The sequence below is a fragment of the Bufo gargarizans genome, chromosome 5 (genome assembly GCF_014858855.1).
Source record: "Bufo gargarizans isolate SCDJY-AF-19 chromosome 5, ASM1485885v1, whole genome shotgun sequence".
Classification (NCBI taxonomy): Eukaryota; Metazoa; Chordata; class Amphibia; order Anura; family Bufonidae; genus Bufo; species Bufo gargarizans.
The window spans coordinates 119,591,035-119,618,786 of record NC_058084.1 but is presented as its reverse complement, the minus strand read 5'-3'; the positions used below and the strand labels follow the sequence as shown (position 1 = coordinate 119,618,786).

General features: G+C 42.0%; 1 protein-coding gene across 2 annotated transcripts in view; it reads left to right on the top strand.

Annotated features, from left to right (window-relative positions):
- The window catches only part of LOC122938527 (chloride channel protein D-like), a 215,097-nt gene that overhangs the window by 17,627 nt on the left and 169,718 nt on the right, over positions 1-27,752 (top strand). The window contains exons 1-6 of one of the 2 annotated variants that reach the window (XM_044294078.1): positions 20,709-20,835; positions 20,906-21,061; positions 21,757-21,886; positions 22,174-22,254; positions 23,416-23,591; positions 27,069-27,161. In XM_044294078.1, coding sequence (XP_044150013.1) covers positions 21,779-21,886; positions 22,174-22,254; positions 23,416-23,591; positions 27,069-27,161 — 458 coding nt within the window. In that variant the 5' untranslated portion in view covers positions 20,709-20,835; positions 20,906-21,061; positions 21,757-21,778. Of the gene's footprint in view, positions 1-20,708; positions 20,836-20,902; positions 21,062-21,756; positions 21,887-22,173; positions 22,255-23,415; positions 23,592-27,068; positions 27,162-27,752 lie in introns of those variants that run through there. The other variant, XM_044294077.1, reaches the window with a different exon arrangement.

Sequence of the window (27,752 nt, the reverse complement as noted above, 5' to 3'; positions counted from 1 at the left end):
CCACCCTGCTGGATCCACGCTACAAAGACAATGTGCCCACCTTACTTCCTGCACTGGAGCGTGATAGGAAGATGCGCGAGTACAAGCGCACGTTGGTAGACGCGCTACTTAGAGCATTCCCAAATGTCACAGGGGAACAAGTGGAAGCCCAAGGCCAAGGCAGAGGAGGAGCAAGAGGTCGCCAAGGCAGCTGTGTCACGGCCAGCTCCTCTGAGGGCAGGGTTAGCATGGCAGAGATGTGGAAAAGTTTTGTCAACACGCCACAGCTAACTGCACCACCACCTGATACGCAACGTGTTAGCAGGAGGCAACATTTCACTAACATGGTGGAACAGTACGTGTGCACACCCCTCCACGTACTGACTGATGGTTCGGCCCCATTCAACTTCTGGGTCTCTAAATTGTCCACGTGGCCAGAGCTAGCCTTTTATGCCTTGGAGGTGCTGGCCTGCCCGGCAGCCAGCGTTTTGTCTGAACGTGTATTCAGCACGGCAGGGGGCGTCATTACAGACAAACGCAGCCGCCTGTCTACAGCCAATGTGGACAAGCTGACGTTCATAAAAATGAACCAGACATGGATCCCACAGGACCTGTCCGTCCCTTGTCCAGATTAGACATTAACTACCTCCCCTTAACCATATATTATTGTACTCCAGGGCACTTCCTCATTCAATCCTATTTTTATTTTCATTTTACCATTATATTGCGAGGCTACCCAAAGTTGAATGAACCTCTCCTCTGTCTGGGTGCCGGGGCCTAAATATATGCCAATGGACTGTTCCAATGTTGGGTGACGTGAAGCCTGATTCTCTGCTATGACATGCAGACTAATTCTCTGCTGACATGAAGCCAGATCCTCTGTTACGGGACCTCTCTCCTCTGCCTGGGTGCTGGGCCTAAATATCTGACAATGGACTGTTGCAGTGGTGGCTGACGTGAAGCCTGATTTTCTGCTATGACATGCAGACTAATTCTCTGCTGACATGAAGCCAAATCCTCTGTTACGGGACCTCTCTCCTCTGCCTGGGTGCTGGGCCTAAATTTATGAAAATGGACTGTTGCATTGGTGGCTGACGTGAAGCCTGATTCTCTGCTATGATATGAAGACTGATTCTCTGCTGACATGAAGCCAGATTGTCTGTTACGGGACCGCTCTCCTCTGCCTGGGTGCTGGGCCTAAATTTATGAAAATGGACTGTTGCAGTGGTGGGTGACGTGAAGCCTGATTCTCTGCTATGACATGAAGACTGATTCTCTGCTGACATGAAGCCAGATTGTCTGTTACGGGACCTCTCTCCTCTGCCTGGGTGCTGGGCCTAAATTTATGAAAATGGACTGTTGCATTGGTGGCTGACGTGAAGCCTGATTCTCTGCTATGATATGAAGACTGATTCTCTGCTGACATGAAGCCAGATTGTCTGTTACGGGACCTCTCTCCTCTGCCTAGGTGCTGGGCCTAAATATCTGACAATGGACTGTTGCATTGGTGGCTGACGTGAAGCCTGATTCTCTGCTATGATATGAAGACTGATTCTCTGCTGACATGAAGCCAGATTGTCTGTTACGGGACCTCTCTCCTCTGCCTGGGTGCTGGGCCTAAATTTATGAAAATGGACTGTTACAGTGGTGGGTGACGTGAAGCCTGATTCTCTGCTATGACATGAAGACTGATTCTCTGCTGACATGAAGCCAGATTGTCTGTTACGGGACCTCTCTCCTCTGCCTGGGTGCTGGGCCTAAATTTATGAAAATGGACTGTTGCATTGGTGGCTGACGTGAAGCCTGATTCTCTGCTGACATGAAGCCAGATTGTCTGTTACGGGACCTCTCTCCTCTGCCTGGGTGCTGGGCCTAAATTTATGAAAATGGACTGTTACAGTGGTGGGTGACGTGAAGCCTGATTCTCTGCTATGACATGAAGACTGATTCTCTGCTGACATGAAGCCAGATTGTCTGTGACGGGACCTCTCTCCTCTGCCTGGGTGCTGGGCCTAAATTTATGAAAATGGACTGTTGCATTGGTGGCTGACGTGAAGCCTGATTCTCTGCTATGATATGAAGACTGATTCTCTGCTGACATGAAGCCAGATTGTCTGTTACGGGACCTCTCTCCTCTGCCTAGGTGCTGGGCCTAAATATCTGACAATGGACTGTTGCATTGGTGGCTGACGTGAAGCCTGATTCTCTGCTATGATATGAAGACTGATTCTCTGCTGACATGAAGCCAGATTGTCTGTTACGGGACCTCTCTCCTCTGCCTAGGTGCTGGGCCTAAATATCTGACAATGGACTGTTGCATTGGTGGCTGACGTGAAGCCTGATTCTCTGCTATGATATGAAGACTGATTCTTTGCTGACATGAAGCCAGATTGTCTGTTACGGGACCTCTCTCCTCTGCCTGGGTGCTGGGCCTAAATTTATGAAAATGGACTGTTACAGTGGTGGGTGACGTGAAGCCTGATTCTCTGCTATGACATGAAGACTGATTCTCTGCTGACATGAAGCCAGATTGTCTGTTACGGGACCTCTCTCCTCTGCCTGGGTGCTGGGCCTAAATTTATGAAAATGGACTGTTGCATTGGTGGCTGACGTGAAGCCTGATTCTCTGCTGACATGAAGCCAGATTGTCTGTTACGGGACCTCTCTCCTCTGCCTGGGTGCTGGGCCTAAATTTATGAAAATGGACTGTTACAGTGGTGGGTGACGTGAAGCCTGATTCTCTGCTATGACATGAAGACTGATTCTCTGCTGACATGAAGCCAGATTGTCTGTTACGGGACCTCTCTCCTCTGCCTGGGTGCTGGGCCTAAATTTATGAAAATGGACTGTTGCATTGGTGGCTGACGTGAAGCCTGATTCTCTGCTATGATATGAAGACTGATTCTCTGCTGACATGAAGCCAGATTGTCTGTTACGGGACCTCTCTCCTCTGCCTGGGTGCTGGGCCTAAATTTATGAAAATGGACTGTTGCAGTGGTGGGTGACGTGAAGCCTGATTCTCTGCTATGACATGAAGATTGATTCTCTGCTGACATGAAGCCAGATTCTCTGTTACGGGACCTCTCTCCTCTGCCTGGGTGCTGGGCCTAAATATCTGACAATGGACTGTTGCATTGGTGGCTGACGTGAAGCCTGATTCTCTGCTATGACATGAAGACTGATTCTCTGCTGACATGAAGCCAGATTCTCTGTTACGGGACCTCTCTCCTCTGCCTGGGTGCCGGGGCCTAAATATCTGAGAATGGACTGTTCCAGTGGTGGGTGACATGAAGCCAGATTCTCTGCTATGGGACCTCTCTCCAATTGATTTTGGTTAATTTTTATTTATTTAATTTTTATTTTAATTCATTTCCCTATCCACATTTGTTTGCAGGGGATTTACCTACATGTTGCTGCCTTTTGCAGCCCTCTAGCCCTTTCTGGGCTGTTTTACAGCCTTTTTAGTGCCGAAAAGTTCGGGTCCCCATTGACTTCAATGGGGTTCGGGTTCGGGACGAAGTTCGGATCGGGTTCGGATCCCGAACCCGAACATTTTCGGGACGTTCGGCCGAACTTCTCGAACCCGAACATCCAGGTGTCCGCTCAACTGTAACTATAACCTCTAATACTATTACACTGTAGAAATACAGTACATCTAGACACCTCTTGAATTCCTTTATTGTACTCACCATCACCACCTCCTCAGGCAGAGAGTTCCATAGTCTCACTGCTTTTACCGTAAAGAATCCTCTTCTATGTTTGTGCACAAACCTTCTTTCCTCCAGACACAGAGGATGTCCCCTCGTCACAGTCACAGTCCTGGGGATAAATAGATAATGGGAGAGATCTCTGTACTGACCCTTGATATATTTATACATACTTATTAGATCTCCCCTCAGTCATATTTTTTTTATAAACTAAATAACCCTAATTTTGATAATCTTTCAGGGTACTGTAGTCCCCCCATTCCTTATTTTACTTGCCCTCCTCTGTACCCTCTCCAGCTCTGCTATGTCTGCCTTGTTCACAGGAGCTCAGAACTGTACACAGTACTCCATCGGTGGTCTGACTAGCGATTTGTAAAGTGGCAGGTTTGTTCTCATCACATGCATCTATGTACCTTTTGATACAACCCATTATCTTATTGACCTTGGCAGCAGCTGCCTGACACTGGTTTCTACAACTTAGTTTGCTGTACATCTTGTCGACACCATTGTGGTGCATGCACAGTACATAAAGTGAGGCTGATGCCCAATTATATACTGCAGTGCACTGGCATTATTCAGGTCCGCGCCTGCACGAGATTTGGAGTGAGCAGAAAGTAGACGTTGCAGGCATGGGGGGACGGCAACAGTGATGTCACAGGCCAAGGGGACAGAGCTTCAAGCACAAAGGGGAGGTACTAGCAGCAACAGAGAAAGCGGGCATAGGCTCATTGAAGAGGCTATAATATATGCCCCAAAATAGAGCTATTTAATGATATCACTCGTCCTACAAAAATTAAGCCCTCATACAGTATATTTATGTAAATTCAAAAATAAAAATGTGACTGATGACTGTCCCTGCAAATTCGAGCTGTCTTGGGTCAACATAGCAGCCCCATTTGGGGCAATCCCTGGGGTGGGCCTATTTGTCTCAAATTTACAAACTGCAGAGTTCATAAATATGCATTAAAATCAGATCAGTAGGGGTCCGACACCTGTTTGCAGTAGCCACCGCATAACAGTTAAAGGGGTTGGCCACTTTCTGGTTATTGTTGACCAATATGGTATTTGTTTTAAGGCTGCACCATTTTCTATATTTCATAAGGTATTTTTCCTTGTTTACAAAGTCTTTTGTGCTGTCCACACAGAGGTCCTGTCCATAAGATGGCCACTGATGGAGGGTCATGTGACCAGGAAAATCACCTCCATGTGTTGTCTCCTCCATTCAAACACACTGCATCTGCTATCTGCACTTGTTCTGTTGGGAGTTTAGTGCAGGTGTAGTGTGTTTGAATGGAGGAGACAACACATGGAGGTGATTTTCCTGGTCACATAACCCTCCATCAGTGGCCATCTTATGGACAGGGCCTCTGTATGAACAGCACAAAAGACTTTGTAAACAAGGGAGAATACCTTATGAAATATAGAAAATGGTGCACACCTAAAACAAAGACCATATTAGTAAGTGCCATATAATCATCTCACAAACACATTGGTGAACTGTAACAGTAAGGTGGACAACCCCTTTAATGGAACCGGAATCAGAAGGCTCCATCCACTATGTAGCATCTCTGCTGCTGTAAAGCTCAGCTCTGTTCAAGTGAATGTTATGTTTCTGATGCCAGCCCCTTGGTGGGTGTGCCAGGTGTCCTTTGGATTGATCACCAATATCTAAATGATGGAAAACCACTTTAAAAAGGTAAAAAGAGTTTTACCCATTAACAAGATTTATCACCAAACCACAGGAAAGCTGATAAATAGTAGATCTCTGCGAGACTTTCTGGTTGAGCCACCCAGTTACTGATATGGAGAACCCTAATCCCCTTTCCTCCTCAGTAACACGTGCAGTAGGCAGGATTTGTACTGACCATTCTGACTCCACTGTCTATATACTCCTATAGATATGCTGTATACAGGGCAGCACCATGCATGTTTGACCGCAGCTCACTCCAACGCCTTCTCACAGCAGATATGCTGCTGAGGAATAATGGGAAGCTTCTGTCCCACATAGTAGTGATTCGTGGGGTTCCCTACAGTGGTCTCTCAGCAATCTAATTTTATGTTAGTAGGAGTCTTTTGCGTGTAGGAAAACCCTTTAAGTTTTCTTTGCATTACATCAGAAATATCCTTGAAATAATTACCAATCTACATATTTTCACAACTTCCCTGTTCTTTTAATTTTCCCTTTTTGTCAGGGAAGTGCATATTACTAAACACAGTTCATCAGGTGAGCCAGCCGGTCTGGGTGAGAAATACAGGCATGTGGGCTTGTTATATTCCAAGGCAAAACAATCATTTCTGGTTTACAGTAAGCATCATGTATCATTTTATGTCGGAAGCAGCGTGCGGTGATTCTACTATTCACTATACTACTGGTAGTAACAGTGTAACATGTAGAAGTTCTAACACAATAAGAGGTACATATATCAGGGCCAACACTCTTTTATCTGAATCTAAAAGTCACTAAATCCCTGAAAATATATTAGAAAATTACATAAGCTTTCATTATACAAAGAATACAAAGAAAATTTATTAAAAGCATAAATCCCTTTATTGTTAATCAAAAATCTCAGACAAGCCTAATATGCCTTAAAATATTTTTTAAAAAACATGTTAAACTAAACCATTTCTCCAGTGCAGTTCTCTGCGGCGCTGCTTCAGTTCTGCTGCTATTTCTTTACAAATAGCAGTGGTGACGTCCTGAGATAGGGTATGTTACTTCTGCAGCCTGTTCTCAGTGGTAGACCGTATCCTGGTATGTCACTGCGTACGTCACTGCTGCTGTTTGTGAACAAACAGTGGCAGAAGAACCAGAGACAACGCTGCAGAGAGAGGAGCTGGATAAAGAGGTGAAAATAATGTTTTTTAAAATGATCTTAAGCTATTTTAGGGCTTTTGCAAGATTTTTTATTATTCCGGACAATCTATTTAACCCTTTCCTGAATCAACGATTTTCATATATTTTTTTTTTTACTTCTTGCCTCACTTTATTGAGATTTTTCAGGTTAATAAAACAAATACACTAAACAGAGTGTATAGACTGTAAAGACAATACAAATAAATATAAAACCAGGAGAATGAATAAGAACATGATCCATGAAAGAACAGAAATTTGTGAGACGCACAGGACTGAGGAAAAATATGGAGGAGGTGCTTCCAGTAAAGAGGATCCGCCCTTCCTCTGATAATGGATAAATACAAATAAAAAATACTGGGCACTCTCACTTATGCAGAATCATACACTTTATTTACGTACATATAAATTATAATTAATTATTCTATAAACGCATAATCACAATAAAAATAAAATGGATAAAATAAATTCCCTAAAATCACTAAAACACAAAAAAATGGATCCGACCCGCCGTAGTGGGACTAGAGCTGGGGGGTAATCAGTCCATATGCATAAAAAATCCCGAGCTCCCGACTGGTGGCTTACAGTAGTTTTATAACTACAGATGGAACTTTCACAATGTCTTATACAATTCGCAGTCCTAATCCTTTGGAGGAGAGTGACAATACTGCGGTTCAGAGAAATTCACTTGGGTGAGTATATTCGCGGCGTCCCGCTTGTACTCACTGTGCAGTGCGGTTCTTTCAGATCATCAGCTTGTAATCCAAGATCACTCTTGTCTGCTCCTGTCGTCGCTGGATAATGCTGTGGCTTTCTTGCCCGTGTCTTTAAGGTCCTCTGGCTGCCGCTCCGTAGTGACTAAGAGCCGGCAGACACTGGGACTTAAACTTGCTACTATGTAACCTCGTGTGCTGCGCTTGTAGCCGCCGGTGTATCAGGGATTTAATAAGGCACGGAATCCTCAGTTGGTCTGAATAGCAACACAGACTTTATAGTTCCAGTGTATCTTGCTTTAGGATTACTCTGGGGGTCTCTTCACCAAACGCGTTTCGGGGTACTTGCCCCTTCCTCAGTGATCCATGATCCATGAAAGAACACAGCGAGTGATGGTCCAGTATTTATTGTCTGACATGCAGTGAAATATTAGGGCAGTGGTTGTATCTATGTAGTGGCTGTTCAAGGGGAATGTAACAAAAAAGAGCGCAACGCTGGCCAGACAGAACGAATCATGTAGAGCTCAAAGGCGGAAAAGTCAGGTCACAACCTGCAGCCAGTCCAGAGTACCGTCTGTCAGATACCATTCGCTCAGAGTGCAACTGTGCAATCTCTGGAATCATTCAGATACCTAAAAATAATTCTTTGAAAAATATATGTGCATGATTCTCTTTTTTTCTTTATGGTTCCATGTGCTTAATCAACAATAAGCAATTCAATTGTTTAGCAACATCTTGATGGGACGACATTGCGGACTGCAACCAGCACTGCAAAATTCAGAGTGGCCCATGAAAAAGTAGCCTGCCTCCAACCATGGTGCGACAAGATGAATGAGCAAGTGGATTTTTTTTAATTTTTATTACCCACCAGTCACAAAAGATGTTGAAAGTGGTCCCCGTTGAGATCTATGCATCTTTGGGCACGTTGGATTATGCTTGTGGATGCTGCGGATGGTGTTTGTGATGTTTTCCTTGAGTTTATCCAGGGGATGTAGACACTTTCTGTTTTAAATTTCCCCACTGATAAAAATCGCGTGAGGACAAGTGTGGGGGACATAGTGGCCATAACCCCTTGCTCACAGTTCACTCCTCTGTAAACAGTTCTGTGAGGAGTGGCATGTTGCCCCATCTTGTTGGAAAAAGCAGGACATTTCTTCTTCTGCAGCATCACTGATGAAGAGTCAACATATTCTGACATGCCCAAAAATGCACAGATGTGAACGGGGACCTTTTTCAGCATCTTTTGTGACTTGTGAGTAATTAAAAAAAAATAAAAATCCACTTGCTTGTTCATTTTATTAGATGTTTCTCCCCAATAGAAACAATGGCAAATTATTTGACAAAGTTTCTAACAATTGGGATACCGCAGATATCTCCTTATCTTAGGTTGACCCCCTCTGTGTTCCCAAAAACAAAAGTTCGGACTTTGTTTTCTGTAAAGCTGGAAAAGAAATCAAAATGCTGCATGACGTAGCTCTTTTGACAATTTTTTGGGTGATCTTCCGTAAATAATAATTTGTCAGTGAATAAAGTGACTCACATAGTCACAAATTAGGATCCTGCAAAAAGTCTGTTACCTGTCTAAGAATCTAGCCAGGGGTTCTAGTGCCAGGTTAAAGAGGAGAGGAGACAGGGGGCATCCCTGCTGTGTCCCCTTGCCTGAAGCAAATTGAGTAGATAAGTTTCCCTGTGTGCTAATCTGTTCCTGTGGGTTTTTGTATAGTGTCTGACTATAAACCCGTAAGGGGCCAGTCTTGCCACCCTGTCAAACACCCCTCCAGCCACTTCTACTAACAATATTGCACGCTTTTCCTGCATCTAAAGTGACCAGAGTGGGTGCCGATGTCCTAACCTCCCTGTTTCCATAAAGCTAAGGCTACTTTCACACTTGGGTTCAGAGCGGATCCGTCTGAGACGGATCCGCTCATATAATGCCGACGGTGGATCCGTTCAGAACGGATCCGTCTGCATTATATTGTAAAAAGTGTCAAAGTGTCAATTTCTAAGTGTCAAAGTAGCCTCAGATGGATCCGTCCAGACTTTACATTGAAAGTCAATGGGGGACGGATCCGTTTGAAAATTGAGCCATAGTGTGTCATATTCTAACAGATCCGTCCCCATTGACTTACATTGTAAGTCTGGACGGATCCGCTTGCCTCCGCACGGCCAGACGGACACCCGAACGCTGCAAGCAGGGTTCAGGTGTCCGCTTGCTGAGCGGAGCAGAGGCTGAACGCTGCCAGACTGATGCATTCTGAGCGGATCCGCGTCCACTCAGAATGCATTAGGGCAGTACGGATCCGTTCGGGGCCGCTTGTGAGCCCCTTCAAACGGAACTCACAAGCGGAGCCCCGAACGCTAATGTGAAACTAGCCTAATAGTGCTTTCCTGATATTTGTTACCACCGATCTCGCCTTCGCAAACCCAACTTGTTACAGGCGGATGAAGGTGGGCAAAACACCTGCCAGTCTGTTTGTGATTAGCGTTAAGTCCTGGTTTATTGACGAGATCAGGCAGTATGATGCCAGATTCTCTAGGTCTATTTCCTCCTTCACAAGCAACTTAATATGCATCATGTTCACCTGTGTAGACAGATCCATCCCCACCGGTATTCCATTACACAGGCATGAAATTTCCCTGAGTGGCCACATCCTAGAGACTTTCCCACAGGCAGCTGAATCATAGTTTGTTGAACCTCCTGTGCGGTTATCACGGCATTGAAAGCCTTCAACTGCTCCTCCACCCCAAGTTTAGGCAATTTCACTGTCTCTCAGAAGGCTGTTCCTTCAATGAGTCATATGGATTCTGCTCAGTGTTAGGGACATACAGTGAGGAACAGAAGTATTTGAACACCCTGCGATTTTGCAAGTTCTCGCACTTAGAAATCATGGAGGGGTCTGAAATTCACATTGTAGGTGAATTCCCACTCTGAGAGACAGAATTTAAAAATTTTTTTTTAGGGAATCTCATTGTATAATTTTTAAAGAATTTGTCTCGCACTGCTGCACACTTGGCAATCAGCAAGAATACTGACTCTCAAAGACATGTTACTGTGCCTTAAAAAGGCTACCTCTACTTCACTCATTAATCTAACTTAGTAGCACCTGTCTGAGCTTTTTAAAGACAATGGTCCGAGCTCTTTAAAGACACCTGTCCACCCCACAGTTAGTCAGACTCCAACTACTACCATGGACAAGACCAAAGAGCTGTCAGAAGACACCAGAGACAAAATTGCCACTCCACAAGGCTGAAAAGGGCTACGGGGAAATTGACAAGCAGCTTGGTGAAAGTAGATCAACTGTTGGAGCAATTGTTAGAAAAAGACGACTGTCAGTCTCCCTCGGACTGGGGCTCCGTGCAAGATCTCACCTCGTGGATGATCCAGAGGAGGCATGGGAGAAAGTCATGTGGTCAGATAAGACCAAAGTTTACTTATTGGTCTAAACTTCACTCATCGTGTTTGGAGGAAAAAGAAGGATGAGTTGCATCCCAAGAACACCATCCCTACTGTGAAGCATGGGGGTGGTAACATCATGCTTTCTGTGAAGGGGACAGGACGACTGCACTGTATTAAGGAGAGGATGAATGGGGCCATTTATTGTGACATTTTGAGCAACAACCTCCTTCCGTCAGAGCATTGAAGATGGGCCGTGGCTGCGTCTTCCAACATGACAATGACCCGAAGCACACAGCCAGGATAACCAAGGAGTGGCTCCGTAAGAAGCATATCAAGGTTCTGGAGTGGCCTAGCCAGTCTCCAGACCTAAATCCAATAAAACATCTTTGGAGGGAGCTAAAACGCCGTGTTGCTCAGCGACAGCCCCAAAACATGACAGATCTAGAGGAGATCTGTGTGGAGGAGTGGGCCAAAATCCCTGTAGCAGTGTGTGCAAACCTGGTAAAGAACTACAGGAAACGTTTGACCTCTATAATTGCAAACAAAGGCTTCTGTACCAAATATTAACACTGATTTTCTCAGGTGCTCAAATACTTGTGTTCATCAGTGCAAGACAAATAAATTCTTAAAAAATCATACAATGTGATTTCCATTTTTTTATTTTTTATTTTTAGCTCTCCATGCCATTGACCAGCTCCTCCCTTGTAGTTCTGGTCTGATTCCTCACCTTTCTTATCATCAATGATAACCCACGAGGTGAGATCTTGCATGGAGTCCCAGTCCGAGGGAGACTGACAGTCTTCTTTAGCCTCTTCCATTTTCTAACAATTGCTCCAACAGTTGATCTATTTTCACCAAGCTGCTTGTCAATTGCCCTGTAGCCCTTTCCAGCCTTGTGGAGGTCCACAATTTTGTCTCTGGTGTCTTCTGACAGCTCTTTGGTCTTGCCCATGGTAGTAGTTGGCGTCTGACTGACTGTGGGGTGGACAGGTGTCTTTGAAGAGCTCAGACAGGTGCTACTAAGTTAGATTAATGAGTGGAGTAGAGGTGGACTTTTTAAAAGCACAGTTACAGGTCTTTTAGAGACAGAGTTCTTGCTGTTTCTTAGGTGTTCAAATACTTGTGTTCAGCAGTGCAAGACAAATACATTCTTAATCCATACAATGTGATTTCCTGAATTTTTCTTTATTTTATTCTGTCTCTCAGAGTGGGAATGCATCTACAATGTGAATTTCAGACACCTTCATGATCTCTAAATGGGAGAACTTGCAAAATCGCAGGGTGTTCAAATACCTCTGTCCCTCCCTGTATATGTGAACTCAGCCTGTTATTGCCATGTTACAGGAGTTTTTCTGAAAACTCTGCAGCCTGTGTCTATTTATTTTAGGATTTTTGACTACTTATATTTCCTGAAGATTACATTTTTTCCCTGCAATGATTGATGTTACAGGATTGTTAAAACATACAGGAAAAAAAGTATGTGTGCAGCTTCAGGTCACCACAGAGAGCAAATACTTCAAGGTACAGAATATTAATCGATACCAGACCCTGATATAGAATACTGGTGCTCGGATTCTACATGACCAACATCACAGTCTAGTCATACAACAATGAGATACAATGTATCTGAATGTTTTGCCTTGTTATGTCTACCAATGCCTTGTTCTGTCTTAATCTGTTTCATTTTTCCTACCATATATGTAGCAGCATTATTTCTTCCATATTTTTTTTTTTAGATCAGTTTGTATTATCTTTACAGAAACACCGAACTTGCTCTTGAAATATTAAATTTCTTATGCGGAAATTAAATACCACCTCATGCAGGGATATTACGCTGGCAGAAAGACAACATTTATGCTAGAAACCTGCTGAATCCTATTATAGTGAATAGGGATCCAGCTGTGTCCGGCTATGCTGGATACGGTAACTCTGGTAGCCTGCTCCTCTGCTGGAACAGACTACCAGATTTACCAAATGGAGATGTAAACAAAGCCCATATATACAGGTCCTTCTCAAAAAATTAGCATATTCTGATAAAGTTCATTATTTTCTGTAATGCACTGATAAACATTAGACTTTCATATATTTTAGATTCATTACACACCAACTGAAGTAGTTCAAGCCTTTTATTGTTTTAATATTGATGATTTTGGCATACAGCTCATGAAAACCCCAAATTCCTATCTCAAAAAATTAGCATATCATGAAAAGGTTCTCTAAACGAGCTATTAACCTAATCATCTGAATCAACTAATTAACTCTAAACACCTGCAAAAATTCCTGAGGCTTTTAAAAACTCCCAGCCTGGTTCATTACTCAAAACCGCAATCATGGGTAAGAATGCCGACCTGACTGCTGTCCAGAAGGCTATCATTGACACCCTCAAGCAAGAGGGTAAGACACAGAAAGAAATTTCTGAACGAATAGGCTGTTCCCAGAGTGCTGTATCAAGGCACCTCAGTGGGAAGTCTGTGGGAAGGAAAAGTGTGGCAGAAAACGCTGCACAACGAGAAGAGGTGACCGGACCCTGAGGAAGATTGTGGAGAAGGACCGATTCCAGACCTTGGGGGATCTGCGGAAGCAGTAGACTGAGTCTGGAGTAGAAACATCCAGAGCCACCGTGTACAGGCGTGTGCAGGAAATGGGCTACAGGTGCCGCATTCCCCAGGTCAAGCCACTTTTGAACCAGAAACAGCGGCAGAAGCGCCTGACCTGGGCTACAGAGAAGCAGCACTGGACTGTTGCTCAGTGGTCCAAAGTACTTTTTTCGGATGAAAGCAAATTTTGCATGTCATTCAGAAATCAAGGTGCCAGAGTCTGGAGGAAGACTGGGGAGAGGGAAATGCCAAAATGCCTGAAGTCCAGTGTCAAGTACCCACAGTCAGTGATGGTCTGGGGTGCCATGTCAGCTGCTGGTGTTGGTCCACTGTGTTTTATCAAGGGCAGGGTCAATGCAGCTAGCTATCAGGAGTTTTTGGAGCACTTCATGCTTCCATCTGCTGAAAAGCTTTATGGAGATGAAGATTTCATTTTTCAGCACGACCTGGCACCTGCCCACAGTGCCAAAACCACTGGTAAATGGTTTACTGACCATGGTATTACTGTGCTCAATTGGCCTGCCAACTCTCCTGATCTGAAACCCATAGAGAATCTGTGGGATATTGGGAAGAGAAAGTTGAGAGACGCAAGACCCAACACTCTGGATGAGCTTAAGGCCGCTATCGAAGCATCCTGGGCCTCCATAACACCTCAGCAGTGCCACAGGCTGATTGCCTCCATGCCACGCCGCATTGAAGCAGTCATTTCTGCAAAAGGATTCCCGACCAAGTATTGAGTGCATAACTGAACATAATTATTTGAAGGTTGACTTTTTTTGTATTAAAAACACTTTTATTTTATTGGTTGGATGAAATATGCTAATTTTTTGAGATAGGAAATTTGGGTTTTCATGATCTGTTTGCCAAAATCATCAATATTAAAACAATAAAAGGCTTGAACTACTTCAGTTGGTGTGTAATGAATCTAAAATATATGAAAGTCTAATATTTATCAGTACATTACAGAAAATAATGAACTTTATCACAATATGCTAATTTTTTTAGAAGGACCTGTATACCTAACAAAGACAAATTAACAGAACTATAAATACCTAAGAACGCAATATCGACGACAACCAATCACCCAGGGGCACATAGTAGGAAAAGCACAAAGTAATATGAAAGCCAAAGGACCGACCAGCACATGCATTCACTGAACAACGATCTCTAATATCTTAGGAGTTGAAGTCTCACGAGAGTTGCTACAGATGATTGAAAGAACACTAGAAAAGGGGAAGTCAGCATCAATTTACCAAACTAGAGATGGAGGCAGTCGAAATAGGCCAGATCGCATGGATTTTTTTCTGGGATCCCACAATATATTTATATATAAATAAATTAGTTGTTAATATTGGAGGGAGCTATTCACAGCACAAATCCATTGAGCACAGGATGGTATAATGTCAATTATCTAGTTCCTAGCGATTCATTTCCTAGCTTGAAAAAGTGCTTAATGTAGGAAAAGAGCATGTGGTGGAGAAATTCATAGTGATCCTACGAGACCAAGTAGGCAAGTCAGAGGGACCGGAACACCCATAAGATCATTTAAGAATTGAATAACTTGTGCCCAATATCCCTGAATTAGTTTATATTTAGGGCATAAATCTGGTCTGCCCGACAATATGTAGCCACTCTAGCTGTAGTCAGGTATGCTTGGTGGACAATGTATAGCTGGAAGACTCAGAGTATTTGGGGGAGGTTTTCCTTTGGACCAATCTGTAGAAATCTTACCTATTACCATTTCCATTTGGATTTACTTGGTGCATTAATGTTAACTTGACGATAAGTGGGGAGGAATTTATAGATCGTAGAGATACTCTTGGTTACCTTTTAGTATAAGCGATGGTATAAGGAAGTCAGACAGAACCAGGTTCTGTGTCCCAAATTGCACAGTGTAAGCATGACGCAATTGGAGGTATCGAAACAGCATACGGGTAGACAAGTGAAACTCTTCCTCTAAAGTTTGAAAAAGGGTTAAATGTTCCCATTAGCAACAGTGTGGCCAAGATATTGTTTACTCGATCTAAGTAACAACTCCAGGTCTGGAATAGAAAGGAATTCTGGAAGCTGACTGTTAAACCAGAGAGGGGTATGGACATGATATAAGGCAGGGGCGTTGCTAGGGTTTCAAAAGATCCGGGGCCCAAGCACCAATGCATATGGCCCAATTCTCTAAGTTGAACAACCGCACCCCCCCCCCCTTCCCCCTGCTAGCAATAGAACTGAAAACATTTTGCTGTATTTGCTATACAGCAGCACATACCTCTCACATCCAAGGCCTCCCAGGTGACGTCTCCTCTGATGTAGATCTTCTCTGTCATCATCTTCTCCATTCGGTCCAGACAACTTCTCTCAGCTGCATCTCGTCTCTGCAGAGTGTGACACACAGACATCTTGGCTTCCTTACTTTTCTGTACCCCCAAATACTATCCTGAAGAAAAATGAGTTCCATGCAGATAATCATTCCCCATAGTAACAGTACTCCTCATAGACCCACCAATAGTAATTCCCTTCTAGAATGCTCTCATTAGTAATACTTCTCCCTACTGGACCCAACAGTGATAAGGCTCCACAAGAGTGCCTTCATTAGTAGAGCCCTCCAGTATTAATAATGCCCTTACAGAGCCCCCAGTATTAATAAGGCCCTCTATTGCCCCCCCAGTGGTAATAAAGCTCTCTACAGACCCCTCAGTAGTAATAAGGCCCCCCATAGTGCTCTTAGTAGAAATAATGCAGATCCCTCCTATAGTGCCCTCAGTAGTAATACGACGCCTAATGTCCCCTGGATTTAAAATGCCCCCACATTGCCCTCAGTATTTATATCACCCCTTACTGTTATGATGCTCGCCCTGAAGTGCCCCCAGTATTTATAATGTGGCCTGCAGTGCCCCCTGTAGTTATATTCCTCTGTTTAGTGTCCTTAGAAATTATAAGTCCTCAGCACCTCTGCCATACAGTCCCATGTAAATAACACTATTTCCCTCCCTCCGCCATAGAGTCCCATATAAATACCATCACACCATTTCTCCAGCCCCCTCCAATATACAGTCCCATGTAAATAACATCCCTCTCTTTCTACAGCCCCCTCCAAAATACAGTCCTATGTAAATAACATCACAGCATCTCTCCTTCCCCTTTCAATACACAGTCCCATGTAAATAACATCACCCCCTCCCCAGCTACCTTCAATATACAGTCCCATGTAAATAACATCACCTCCTCAATATTCAGTCCATATAAATAACATCACTCCCTCCCCCAGACACCTTCAACATACAGTCTGATGTAAATAAAATCACCCCCTCCCCAGCCACCTCCAACATGCAGTCCCATGTAAATAACATTACCCCTTAACATTCAATTCATAGAAACATAGAAACATAGAATGTGTCGGCAGATAAGAACCATTTGTCCCATCTAGTCTGCCCAATATACTCAATACAAGCCCTTTTCCCTATCTTATATGAAGGATGGCCTTATGCCTATCCCATGCATGCTTAAACTCCACTGTATTTGCAGCTACCACTTCTGCAGGAAGGCTACTCCATGCATCCACTACTCTCTCAGTAAAGTAATACTTCCTGATATTACTTTTAACCCTTTGCCCCTCTAATTTAAAACTATGTCCTCTTGTAGCAGTTTTTCTTCTTTTAAATATTCTCTTCTCTTTTACCTTGTTGATTCCCTTTATGTATTTAAAAGTTTCTATCATATCTCCTCTGTCTCGTCTTTCTTCCAAGCTATACATGTTAAGGTCCTTTAATCTTTCCTGGTAAGTTTTATCCTGCAATCCATGTACTAGTTTAGTAGCTCTTCTCTGAACTCTCTCCAAAGTATCAGTATCCTTCTGGATATATGGTCTTCAGTACTGAGCACAATACTCCAAATGAGGTCTCACTAGTGCTCTGTAGAGCGGCATGAGTACCTCCCTCTTTCTACTGGTAATTCAATTCCTCTCCCTATACACCCAAGCATTCTGCTAGCATTTCCTGCTGCTCTATGACATTGTCTGGCTACCTCTAAGTCTTCTGAAATAATGACCCCTAATTCCCTTTCCTCAGATACTGAGGTTAGGACTGTATCACTGATTTTATATTCTGCTCTTGGGTTTTTACGCCCCAGGTGCATTATCTTGCACTTATCAACATTAAATGTTAGTTGAATCACTGTCGTTTGGAACGCTACATTTCTGTTAAAACTGTTACTTTATTAATCAGAAAAACAAAAGGGAAGGGGGACTAACCTATATTAAAAATTCTAGGACACCATCCATTCAGTATAGGGTCGATATGAGGACCTATGAGCCGCATACACGGTAAATGCAACTGCGGGTGGGGTCACTAGAAATGCCGCAGGCTAGTGCTATACTGCAAGTGAAAGCAGAGGGCCATGGGGCCGTGCTAATTGATTCCACAGAAGTAAGCACTATGGCGCGGTCAGAGTGCTCTGAATCACTGCCAGCTCATGGATCCCTCGACTAAAGTTATGGATAGACTAATCCAGTGATAAACATCTGCCTGCAGAAGCCGATCTCAATTGAATCCATCCGTTCATGTGAAACGGATGTCTAAGAATCGGCCCTGCAGACACGAATCACTGGATCTAAGCTAAGCTGGGTGAAACAGACAGATCTGGATTGCTGTTGCTCATCTACCTGCAGAGGGCTGAGAGCCGCAGACCTCAACTGCAGTGTGAGCGCAAAGCAGATACATATGAACATTAATTCATCCCCACACCACACTCGACGCGTTTCGCCATAAGGCTCGTCAGGAACGTGTATCTGTGGTTAACAGGATAAATATTCAAAGCTGCTAAGCCTCCATTACAGAGGCTGCAGCTGTAAGTACGAGGTGGCCAAGCTTTCCCCTACAGTTATATCAGATACCAAATTCTAAAAAAGTAAGATTTGAATTCCATGTAAATATCACTCCCTCCCACAGCTGCCTTCAATATGCAGCCCCATATAAATAACATTACCCCTCAACATACAGTACCATGTAAATAACATCACCCTACCCCAGCCACTTCCAAATTTAAGTCCCATGTAATTAACATCACTCCACCTCACTGTCCCATGTAAATAACTTCCCTCCCTTCAGCACTAACATACAGTCCTAGTTAAATAACTACAACTCCCAACATTGCTCTGCCTCTCACACTGAGTAATCTAGCCCTCACTTACCTCCCCTCATGTAGCAAACCTCACCACAGCTTCTTCCCAGGGCTTTTCTTCACTGCTGAGGTCCTCTCCTGCACTGGTCACGTGATAGTGACATCATCCCAGGTCCTTTTCAGCTACTGCATTTAGAACTGATCACATGACCTGTGAGGTCATCACAGGTCCTTCAGCTCTTGCAGGGCATTAGATTCAATTGTATTGCCGTCCTGAGGATGGCAATACAGTTATATCTAACAGGCAGGCAGGACATTCGGGGCCAGGGACAAAACATCAGGGGCCCAGGCCCTGAATGTATTGACCTAGCAACGCCCCTGATATAAGCACACAAGCCCACACTTGTCTACTTGTTGCAATATGAAATTTAAGGAAGTAGGGAGAGAGGATACTCTCTATTTGATAAAAATAGCATATCTGGGGTCTGCAATGGGCATGGGTAAGTCATCCACCACTAGAACACGAGTCCTCTGAAGCTCCAAATCTTCCCAAGCAGTGAGTTGAGAAAGTTAAGCAGAAATATTTATTGTAAGGTGTATTGAGTGCTTTGACCCCACAAGAAAAATATTTTTTTTCTTCCAGAAAAAGTCGCTTTAGGCCCAAATGTTTCACTTTCACAAGGGCTAACAGGAGAAAATGGACCCCGCATTTTGTTACCCATTTTCCCATTTTTTATATAAAAATAATATATATTGAACAACAACAAAGAGAGTATATGAAATTCCTTAAATGAAATATGTTTATTAAAAATTATTAAAAAAGTGTACATGACACTAATACAAACAGTATATATAATGAGAATTTCCAAAGTTTACCGCAACTATAACGCCCAATTTACAAAGTAACAAAACAAGCAGTCATATTCAAGCAAAAATGTCACCTTGCGGTGTTGGTGGTAATTCACACCATGCGGCAATTCTGCCTCAAAGAGTCCTTGCTCATGGCAGCACCAACTGGTTTTCACGCCAAACAGGTAGCAAGCCTTCTTCCAGACACAAGGCTCCCAGATCCCAACACAGAGCCATGACTTCTGAGTCCAGCTGCCTATTTAAGGACAGCCAGGTGCTGCCAAAACCCGGATCAGCACTTAAAATCTGGTCCGGTATTTTACCTCACCTGGCTGTAAATCAGCCCAGCAGCACATGCTGGGAGGAAAATACCTGTTTTCCCAGACCAAACCTCTCACTGTGTCACAGTATATATTAGTGTTGAGAGAATTGAAGCATCCAAAGTGGAATTCGAATAAAATTTCGATTGGCAACGAATCCGAACTTTCTTGCACTTTGTGATAATGAAGCGTTTTTTTCCTAAAATGGCGGCTACACGTGTTACAAAGTGAAAGTTAGAAGCCCAGGAATGCGATATGACCCATAATGCTATTCAAGCAGCCAAACAGCAGATGGCCATCCCCTGTGATGTCACAGCCCTTTAAAAGCCTCATCCTGCACGATCTCCGCCATTTCTCTGTGATCTGAGCATGGGGAGAGACGTGACAAGCGCTAGGGACAGTGTTCATGAAGCCTTTAATGTAGAGAGATTGTAGGGAGAGTTTTTACACACTGTACTGTGAGCATGGGGAGAGCATAGAGAGACTGCAGGGACAGTGGAGACTCTGTGTACCAAACCCTGGTGTCCTCTGCCTGACCTTGGGGGAGACAGGTGCTGATTTACTCAGCACCAATCACCCCCGTCTGAACCCCCTGCAACACCATAAATGGTTGCCGGCGCTGCTGAAGATGGGATGGGCCGGTCTTGATTGCAGCAATCGGAGCTGCAGGACGGTGGAAAAAGCTGTTTGTGCCTTTAGTTAAGATGGCAGAGTAGCCATTTTATCCCGGTCACCATGCGATTAGGTGCGCTGACCGGAGTTTGCTATGACGTACTAGTACGTTGAAGGTCATCAAGTCACTTGCAGCCATGACATACTAGTATGTCAAGGAGTTAAGAATTATACATATTATGTTATTATAAGTACAATACATGTATTTTGAAACTTTGAAATGTATAACCTGTATCTCACTGATGATTAATGCTTCTTATGTATCTGTTCAGATAACTTCATTGTTTGTTGTCATGTTCTTCTTCTATGAAAAAATAAACAATAAACTCAGATTAAATATTAATTATGTTACTAATAACTATTTTATATTGTAAGTACAGTATATAGACGTGATCAAGATAAAACAGAACATGTCTGGTGTGTCCTAGTAACATGTAATAAAAACTACTTCAGCCAATCCCTATGATGGGCAAGATTTCGTTTTTGGTTTATTGCATGATTGATGTTCTTCTCCTGATTGCCAGTCTACGAAACTGGAGCTTTGGAGTATTTCCTTCCTTGGTAGTGGTGACCTTCTTGGAGTAGTGGATTCTTTACACTAATCGCCTAGTCATTTTATTATTGTTGCAAGAATTAGGGTGAGGACTCACTTTTTTGCTATAATTTTGTTTATGGGATTAAGAAAATTATGTCTTTGAAATCCAGCAGAAAACAGAAAGAAAAATCTGAAGATGCAGAAAATGGAACAACACAAATATTGCCCCCCAAGGCGACAAAGGTCCTCTCTGGAATACATGAAAGTCTGGACTACTTACCTTCTCATAGTGAAGTCTATAAAACATGGCTAAAACTGAAGCCCTACAGGTAACATAACTACTTGCTACTGTAAACTGAAGCGACTATACCTACAGTATATTTGTAAGTTTCTTGTTATAATGCTGCAAGCTGATTTATGGAGAAGCAGCTCCTTCCTTTACTTCTAGTCAATACTTTCATTTTGACCATTTAATCAATATTTTACGTAGACACATTCATATTAATGAGGCATAAAAAAAATTTGGCAACAAATCATCCTGTGAAAACAGGGATCTGCTGCCAACAAGCAATTAATCTCTATGGGGATGAAGAATCTCGGTAGTGATCGTTTCTTCCCATACAGAGGAGATGATTGCTGTATGTAAATATATTTCACACGATTGGGAAACAAGGCATTTCTAATCATGATAGGTAGTATCAGAATATGCAAATGGGCGCTTAGACTATATAGAACTTTTATTAGGCACTATAATGATTATTTTTAATTAAGATTATCTAATACTGTTACTTCATAAAATAAATAATATGGAAATTTACGAGGCAAAAGTGGAAGGTGCCGCAAAGTGTTCCAGAACAACCCATGTACCTCAGCTCTGTCTCTGCTGGTCTTTGAAGACCTACAAACATCTCATATTCTTTAATATTTACAGGCCACATTTCCACGTATGCTGGTGATATATTAACTGATTCATTTTGGATTATACAACCACAGTGAGATCAATAGCCATACTTTTTATCCGTAGGTCAGACTGGGATCGTTGGCTGATGATGGCACTTATTGGAATTGTAGTGGGCATAGTGGGTTTCCTAATGCACCAAATTATAGATACTTGTTTTGAAATGAAGTGGGAACTTGCTGAACAGTATATCAGGGTAAGTGTCTTCTGATATTGGACTAATATTTACATGTGACTTTTAGAGCTCCTACACCTGTGCAAAGCTTTGCGGAATGGAATAGTGCAGTCTGCTTCTATTAAATACAACTGATAAAGGTATGTCAACGTAAACCAGACCAATGGAGGCCAAAAGGACCGATGGATATGTTTGATTTATGTCCTGGGAGCTTTTCCACAACCAATTGAGTTTGAGTGTTGCCTAAAAAGAGAGAAAACAACTGAGAAGATATCTTCATGAAATGTCTATGTATAATTTCATTTCAGCATGGTGATTTCTTCACAACTTGGCTTATTATCCTTGGTATTGGCTTTGGCATGGTTTTTTTTGCATCTGGACTTGTGTTGGTAAGTAAAGATTTTATAATTGAATGAAGAAAATTTTAATGTTGTCAGTGCCTGAATATACCCTATATACTGTATATCAGTCTGGTGTTTAAGCCCAAGATGAAATGACCTTTATTGTTGTATCAATTATGTTTTTATGTTACATGTTTTTATTTTATATTGTTATACTTGTTCATACTACTATCTATATTTAAACAAAATCCTGAAATATTGCAGTTTTCACACTGATAACTGAACCTCACAATATACTGATACTTCAAACTCTGCAGTCATCTCATTAAGAAAAGTAACACATCTATTATAAAGGCAGGGGCAGATCAAGCTATTGACAATAGGTGATGTTCACAGCTCACTTCTTCCCCCTCCCTTCATAACCTCCTCTGCAAGGGTATCTCATAGAAACTAATGAGTTATCTCCAGGCACCGCTTTTCTATGTCCATAGAGCTGCTCTTAAGTGAATTTCCTAACTGATGTTCACAGTGCAGCCGCTCAGGCAGCCCCTGAGACCATAATCTCACACTGAAAACAGAATAGAAAATGTACAATCATACAATAAAAAGAGATTTATAATAAGGATGGGAAAGCTGATATTTAGGAATATTTAAATTATAGCCATGATACATGAATTGGTCAAGGCTGAATGTATGTATAATATAATAATAATAAAAAGTTAGACATCTTCCTTGTATAATATACAGGCAGATTACTTGTGTGAACAATGTAGAAAATTGATCCAGAAATCTGTGTGATAGTTGAACATCCGTATGGTCCAGTACAGTCATATGCATAAGACCTAATAGAATCCATGAATGGGTTTTTACCTACAGTAGTGATATTTCTTTTAGGTAAAGCCCATTCATTCAAAGCAAAGCATTGCATTTATAAGCAAAACAGGGGCCATGTTACTGGACATGGATAACAGGGAAAAAACACACAATGAAAACAGATGTTCCTAAATTCCCGTGTATGCTCATTGTCAGGTTCCTTGTTTATATGGATCACAGTCCTTGAAATTGGAAAGCTTTGATAAAATACCTAGCGGAACTTCACTTTAAAATATCTCTATACATGGCAATGTGAAGAATATCAAATACATGTATAAATGAAATATTTTTGTGTTCATTCAAAGTAAATTATATCTGTCATTCATGTCCTTTCAGTTTTTATGTCCAGCTGGATCACCAAGTGGCCTCCCTGAAGTTATTGGCTATTTAAACGGAGCATCAATAAGACACATCTTTAACATAAGAACATTTTTTGGAAGTTTTTTCTCATGTGCCTTATCTGTGTCAGCAGGACTCTTTTGTGGACCAGAAGCACCGATGATCCATATAGGGTAAGAGTATTCATAGGTATAGTTCAGGCTCAATGAACGAATGCATTCAGTCACTTTGCTCTAACTAGTATACTTGTGCATGTCAACTATAATAATGTCTTAACCTCTTACTAACATATGCTGAGCATGCTTGTCAGAAGCAGTTGGCATGAAGATTGTGCGGCACTGCTAGAGGGCTTCTAATGGCATTGAACGGATCCTCACAGTTCAACCTTTTGTGTGCCACAACCATGGCATAAAAAGGGAGATACTCAGGTTTAACCACCAGAATGTTTATTCACTCAGATTCAGTAACCCTCTAATCTTCTACCCTTCCTTGGTTCGTAAGGGGCAGTTGTCCTCAGAAAATGACCTATTATTTAAATTAAGGTGGGAATTTAACAAGCTGAAATATGCCTATATTAGGCGTATTTCAGGCGAACAGCTAGTTGTGATGCAAGCTGCGACTTCTCCCCACTCATGCCAGGTCTAAAATTGTAGGAGTGGTGTGGTCGGGGGAGGGGATGGGCCGGCAGGCCTGTCTCATTTACCATTTTCTACACCTGTTTCAGGCATAGAAAAAGGTCTAAATGTAAGATCCGTTAATGTTATGGAGAGGCCGGCGCCTCGACATAACTCGGGCAGATCCTCCGCCTGCTTAGGGCTTTATTAAGACCAGTGTCTAAAACGCCGCTCTTAATAAATGTTCCCCTAAATTTTTATTTTTGTCATTTTTTTTTACCAATTTTTATTTTAATTTTTTTTATTTTTCATGTCTCATGTCACCATTTATATTTAAAAATAAATACTAAAATCCCTTAATTGTATACTGATCACTTGCTGCCCCATAATAAAAAAATAAAATAAACAGAAAATAAAATTCAAAATGTAGCGAAAATAAAAGCAGATTAGCAGATAAAATATGTATTACTATCTGGTTTCAGTTATTAAAACATATAGATGATACATTCCCTTGTCTTCAGTCATATATGGTTATTCACCAACCGTGCGATGTTTCAACTTCACAGAGTCTTTTTCAAGCATATGAATTATAACAGTGAAGAGCCCACTTATATACACCTAGTACCAAATAATAAAATTGGGGGACTGCCCTAATCAGGATCCTCCCACCCTCACATAAATAACACCTGTGTTTAACTAATAATATAAATCACTTTGTGCATATATATCAAATAATACATTTCACATACCACACTTGTTCCCAATACATTCTAATGTCTGAATGGAAACCTCCCGTTTCCCAATACTTTCTAACGTCTGAATGAAAAGGAGCGTCTTGGGTTGCCTGGAGACGCGAGGCTCCACATAGGCATGACTACTCCAAGCGCTTCACCTCCTGTCCGACGGTACATTCTAGTACCAGGTCGGGATTATACTAATGGGATTGTTATAATTTATAAGTATAGGGATGTATTGTTTTATTTGATGAAAGGGGAGTTGAGGCTGTTAAGAATATTTTATACAGCAATCATAAATGGACATTTGATTTAACGATTACCTATGAACTTTGGCAATGCATGCACAATGGGGATTCAGAGATGCTGAGAGACGCCTTCAATGTCTAGTACAAGTGGGCTCTTCACTGTTATAATTCATATTCTTGAAAAAGACTCTGTGGGAAGTCGAAACGTTGCACGATTGGTGGATAAACATACAGTCCTGATCAAAAGTTTGAGACTTGAAAAATGGCAAAAAATCATATTTTACATTGTTGGATCTTAACAAGGTTCCAAGTAGAGCTTCAACAGGCAACAAGAAGAAATGAGAGTGAGACAAAACATTTTTTGAGCATTTAATTAATAGACAATAACGATTAAACTGAAACAGGCTGTTTTTCAGCTGATCCAAATTTTAGGACCACATGCCTTTAAAAGGCCAAATCTGTGCAAAGATGTGGATTCATTGTCATTTTCTGTCAGGTAGTCACACGTTGTGATGGCAAAGGCCAAAAAACTCTCCCTTTTTGAACATGGTCGGGTTGTTAAACTGCATAAGCAGGGTCTCTCACAGCGCGCCATCGCTGCTGAGGTGGGACGCAGTAAGACAGTCATTTGGAATTTGTGAAATTATCCTGAGGGTTGTGGAACAAAATGATCCTCGACCCAAATTAAGGCCCTTACTGGTGCTGACTGCAGCCCCATAACCATCAGACGGCATCTGAGACTGAAGGGCTTCAAAAATAAAAAACATCTTCAAAGACCTCGTCTCCTTAAACGCCACAGAACTGCTCGTTTGGACTTTGCAAGAGAGCACCAAACATGGGACATTCAAAGGTGGAAGAAAGTTTTATTCTCTGATGAGAAAAAATGTAACATGATGGTCCTGATGGTTTCCAACGTTACTGGCATGACAAGCAGATCCCACCTGAGATTTTTTCTACGCGCCACAGTGGAGGGGGCGCCATAATGGTCTGGGGTGCTTTTTCCTTCAGTGGAACAATGGAGCTTCAGGAAGTGCAGGGGCGTCAAACGGCCGCTGGCTATGTCCAGATGTTGCAGAGAGCATTCCTCATGACTGAGGGCCCTCGTCTGTGTGGTAACGACTGGGTTTTTCAACAGGACAATGCTACAGTACACAATGCCCGCAGGACAAGGGACTTCTTCCAGGAGAATAACATCACTCTTTTGGCCCATCCTGCATGTTCCCTTGATCTAAATCCAATTGAGAATCTTTGGGGATGGATGGCAAGGGAAGTTTACAAAAATGGAACACAGTTCCAGACAGTAGATGGCCTTCGTGCAGCTGTCTTCACCACTTGGAGAAATGTTCCCACTCACCTCATGGAAATGCTTGCATCAAGCATGCCGAATGTTTTTTTTTTTTATGATAAACAATAACGGCGGAGCTACTCATTACTGAGTTCATGTTTGGAAGTTGAATTTCTGTTTTGGGGGGGTTTCGTTTTTTTTTTTGGGAGGTGTGGTCCTAAACTTTTGATCAGCTGAAAAACATCCTGTTTCAGTTTATTCATTGTTTTTTTTATTAAATTGAATGCTCAAAAAATATTTTGTCTCACTCCCATTTCTTCTTGTTGCATATTGAAGCTCTGCTTGGAACCTTGTTAAGATTCCAGCCATGCTAAATATGATTTTTTGCCATTTTTCAAGTGGTCTTAAACTTTTGATCAGGACTGTATATGACTTAAGACAGAGAGTGCTGCGGTAATTATTCTCTTCTATGGATTGCTGGGGGCCCGTCGGGCTTGGACCTAACACCGCAGGCACCGCCACCATTGGGACAGATTTCTGAATACAACCAGCGAGTAGTGTTGTTTTGTTCTCTAAATTCCCTTTAAGAAGCACTATATTGCATGTATGGCACATATGCATGATATTGGAATCACATTTGCCTACCAAAATTGTTAGGGGATATCACACAAATATCGCATAGTAGGTAAAGGAAATGTTGTGGTAAGATGATAAACACACTAATTATTGTAATGATGATTATAATCTGAGCAGCCAATTATTATTTCAGAGCGGTGGTTGGATGTGGTTTAAGCCAGTTTAAGTCTGATACTTTGCGGATAACTCTTCCGTTCTTTACAAGGTTTCGAAATTCAGCAGATAAGTAAGTACAGCCCAATTATTTGTTATGTGGTGGCAGAAACTGTAGATCCTATACCAGTGGTTAGGATCATATATATATGGACACAAATATGTTGTGACCTATATCATTGAATGCAATATTTAATATCATGTGCCTTTTCTGATGTTATAGATAATACATATGTAGCAGTTTTAAATTTGAGTGTGAAAACACCTCACATCGTGATATCACGTCAAAAAATCATTAAAAGCCATTGAAAATAAAAAAGTGTAAATGTTTCTTGCCATTGTTTACTTAACATTTAGAATCAAGATGAGGCATGCTACATCTGTAGGTTTTGTGGGTTTACAGATGAGTTGGTATGGTGACCTACATGATGTACTATATGTACAGTGGGGAAAATAAGTATTTGATACACTGGTGATTTTGCATCAGTGATTTTGCACCTACAAAGAATGGAGAGGTCTGCAATTTTTATCGTAGGTATACTTCAACTGTGAGACACAGAATCTAAATAAAAAATCCAGAAAATAATATTGTATTATTTAATTAGCATTTTATTGCATGAAATAAGTATTTGATACAATAGAAAAGCCGAACTCAATATTTGGA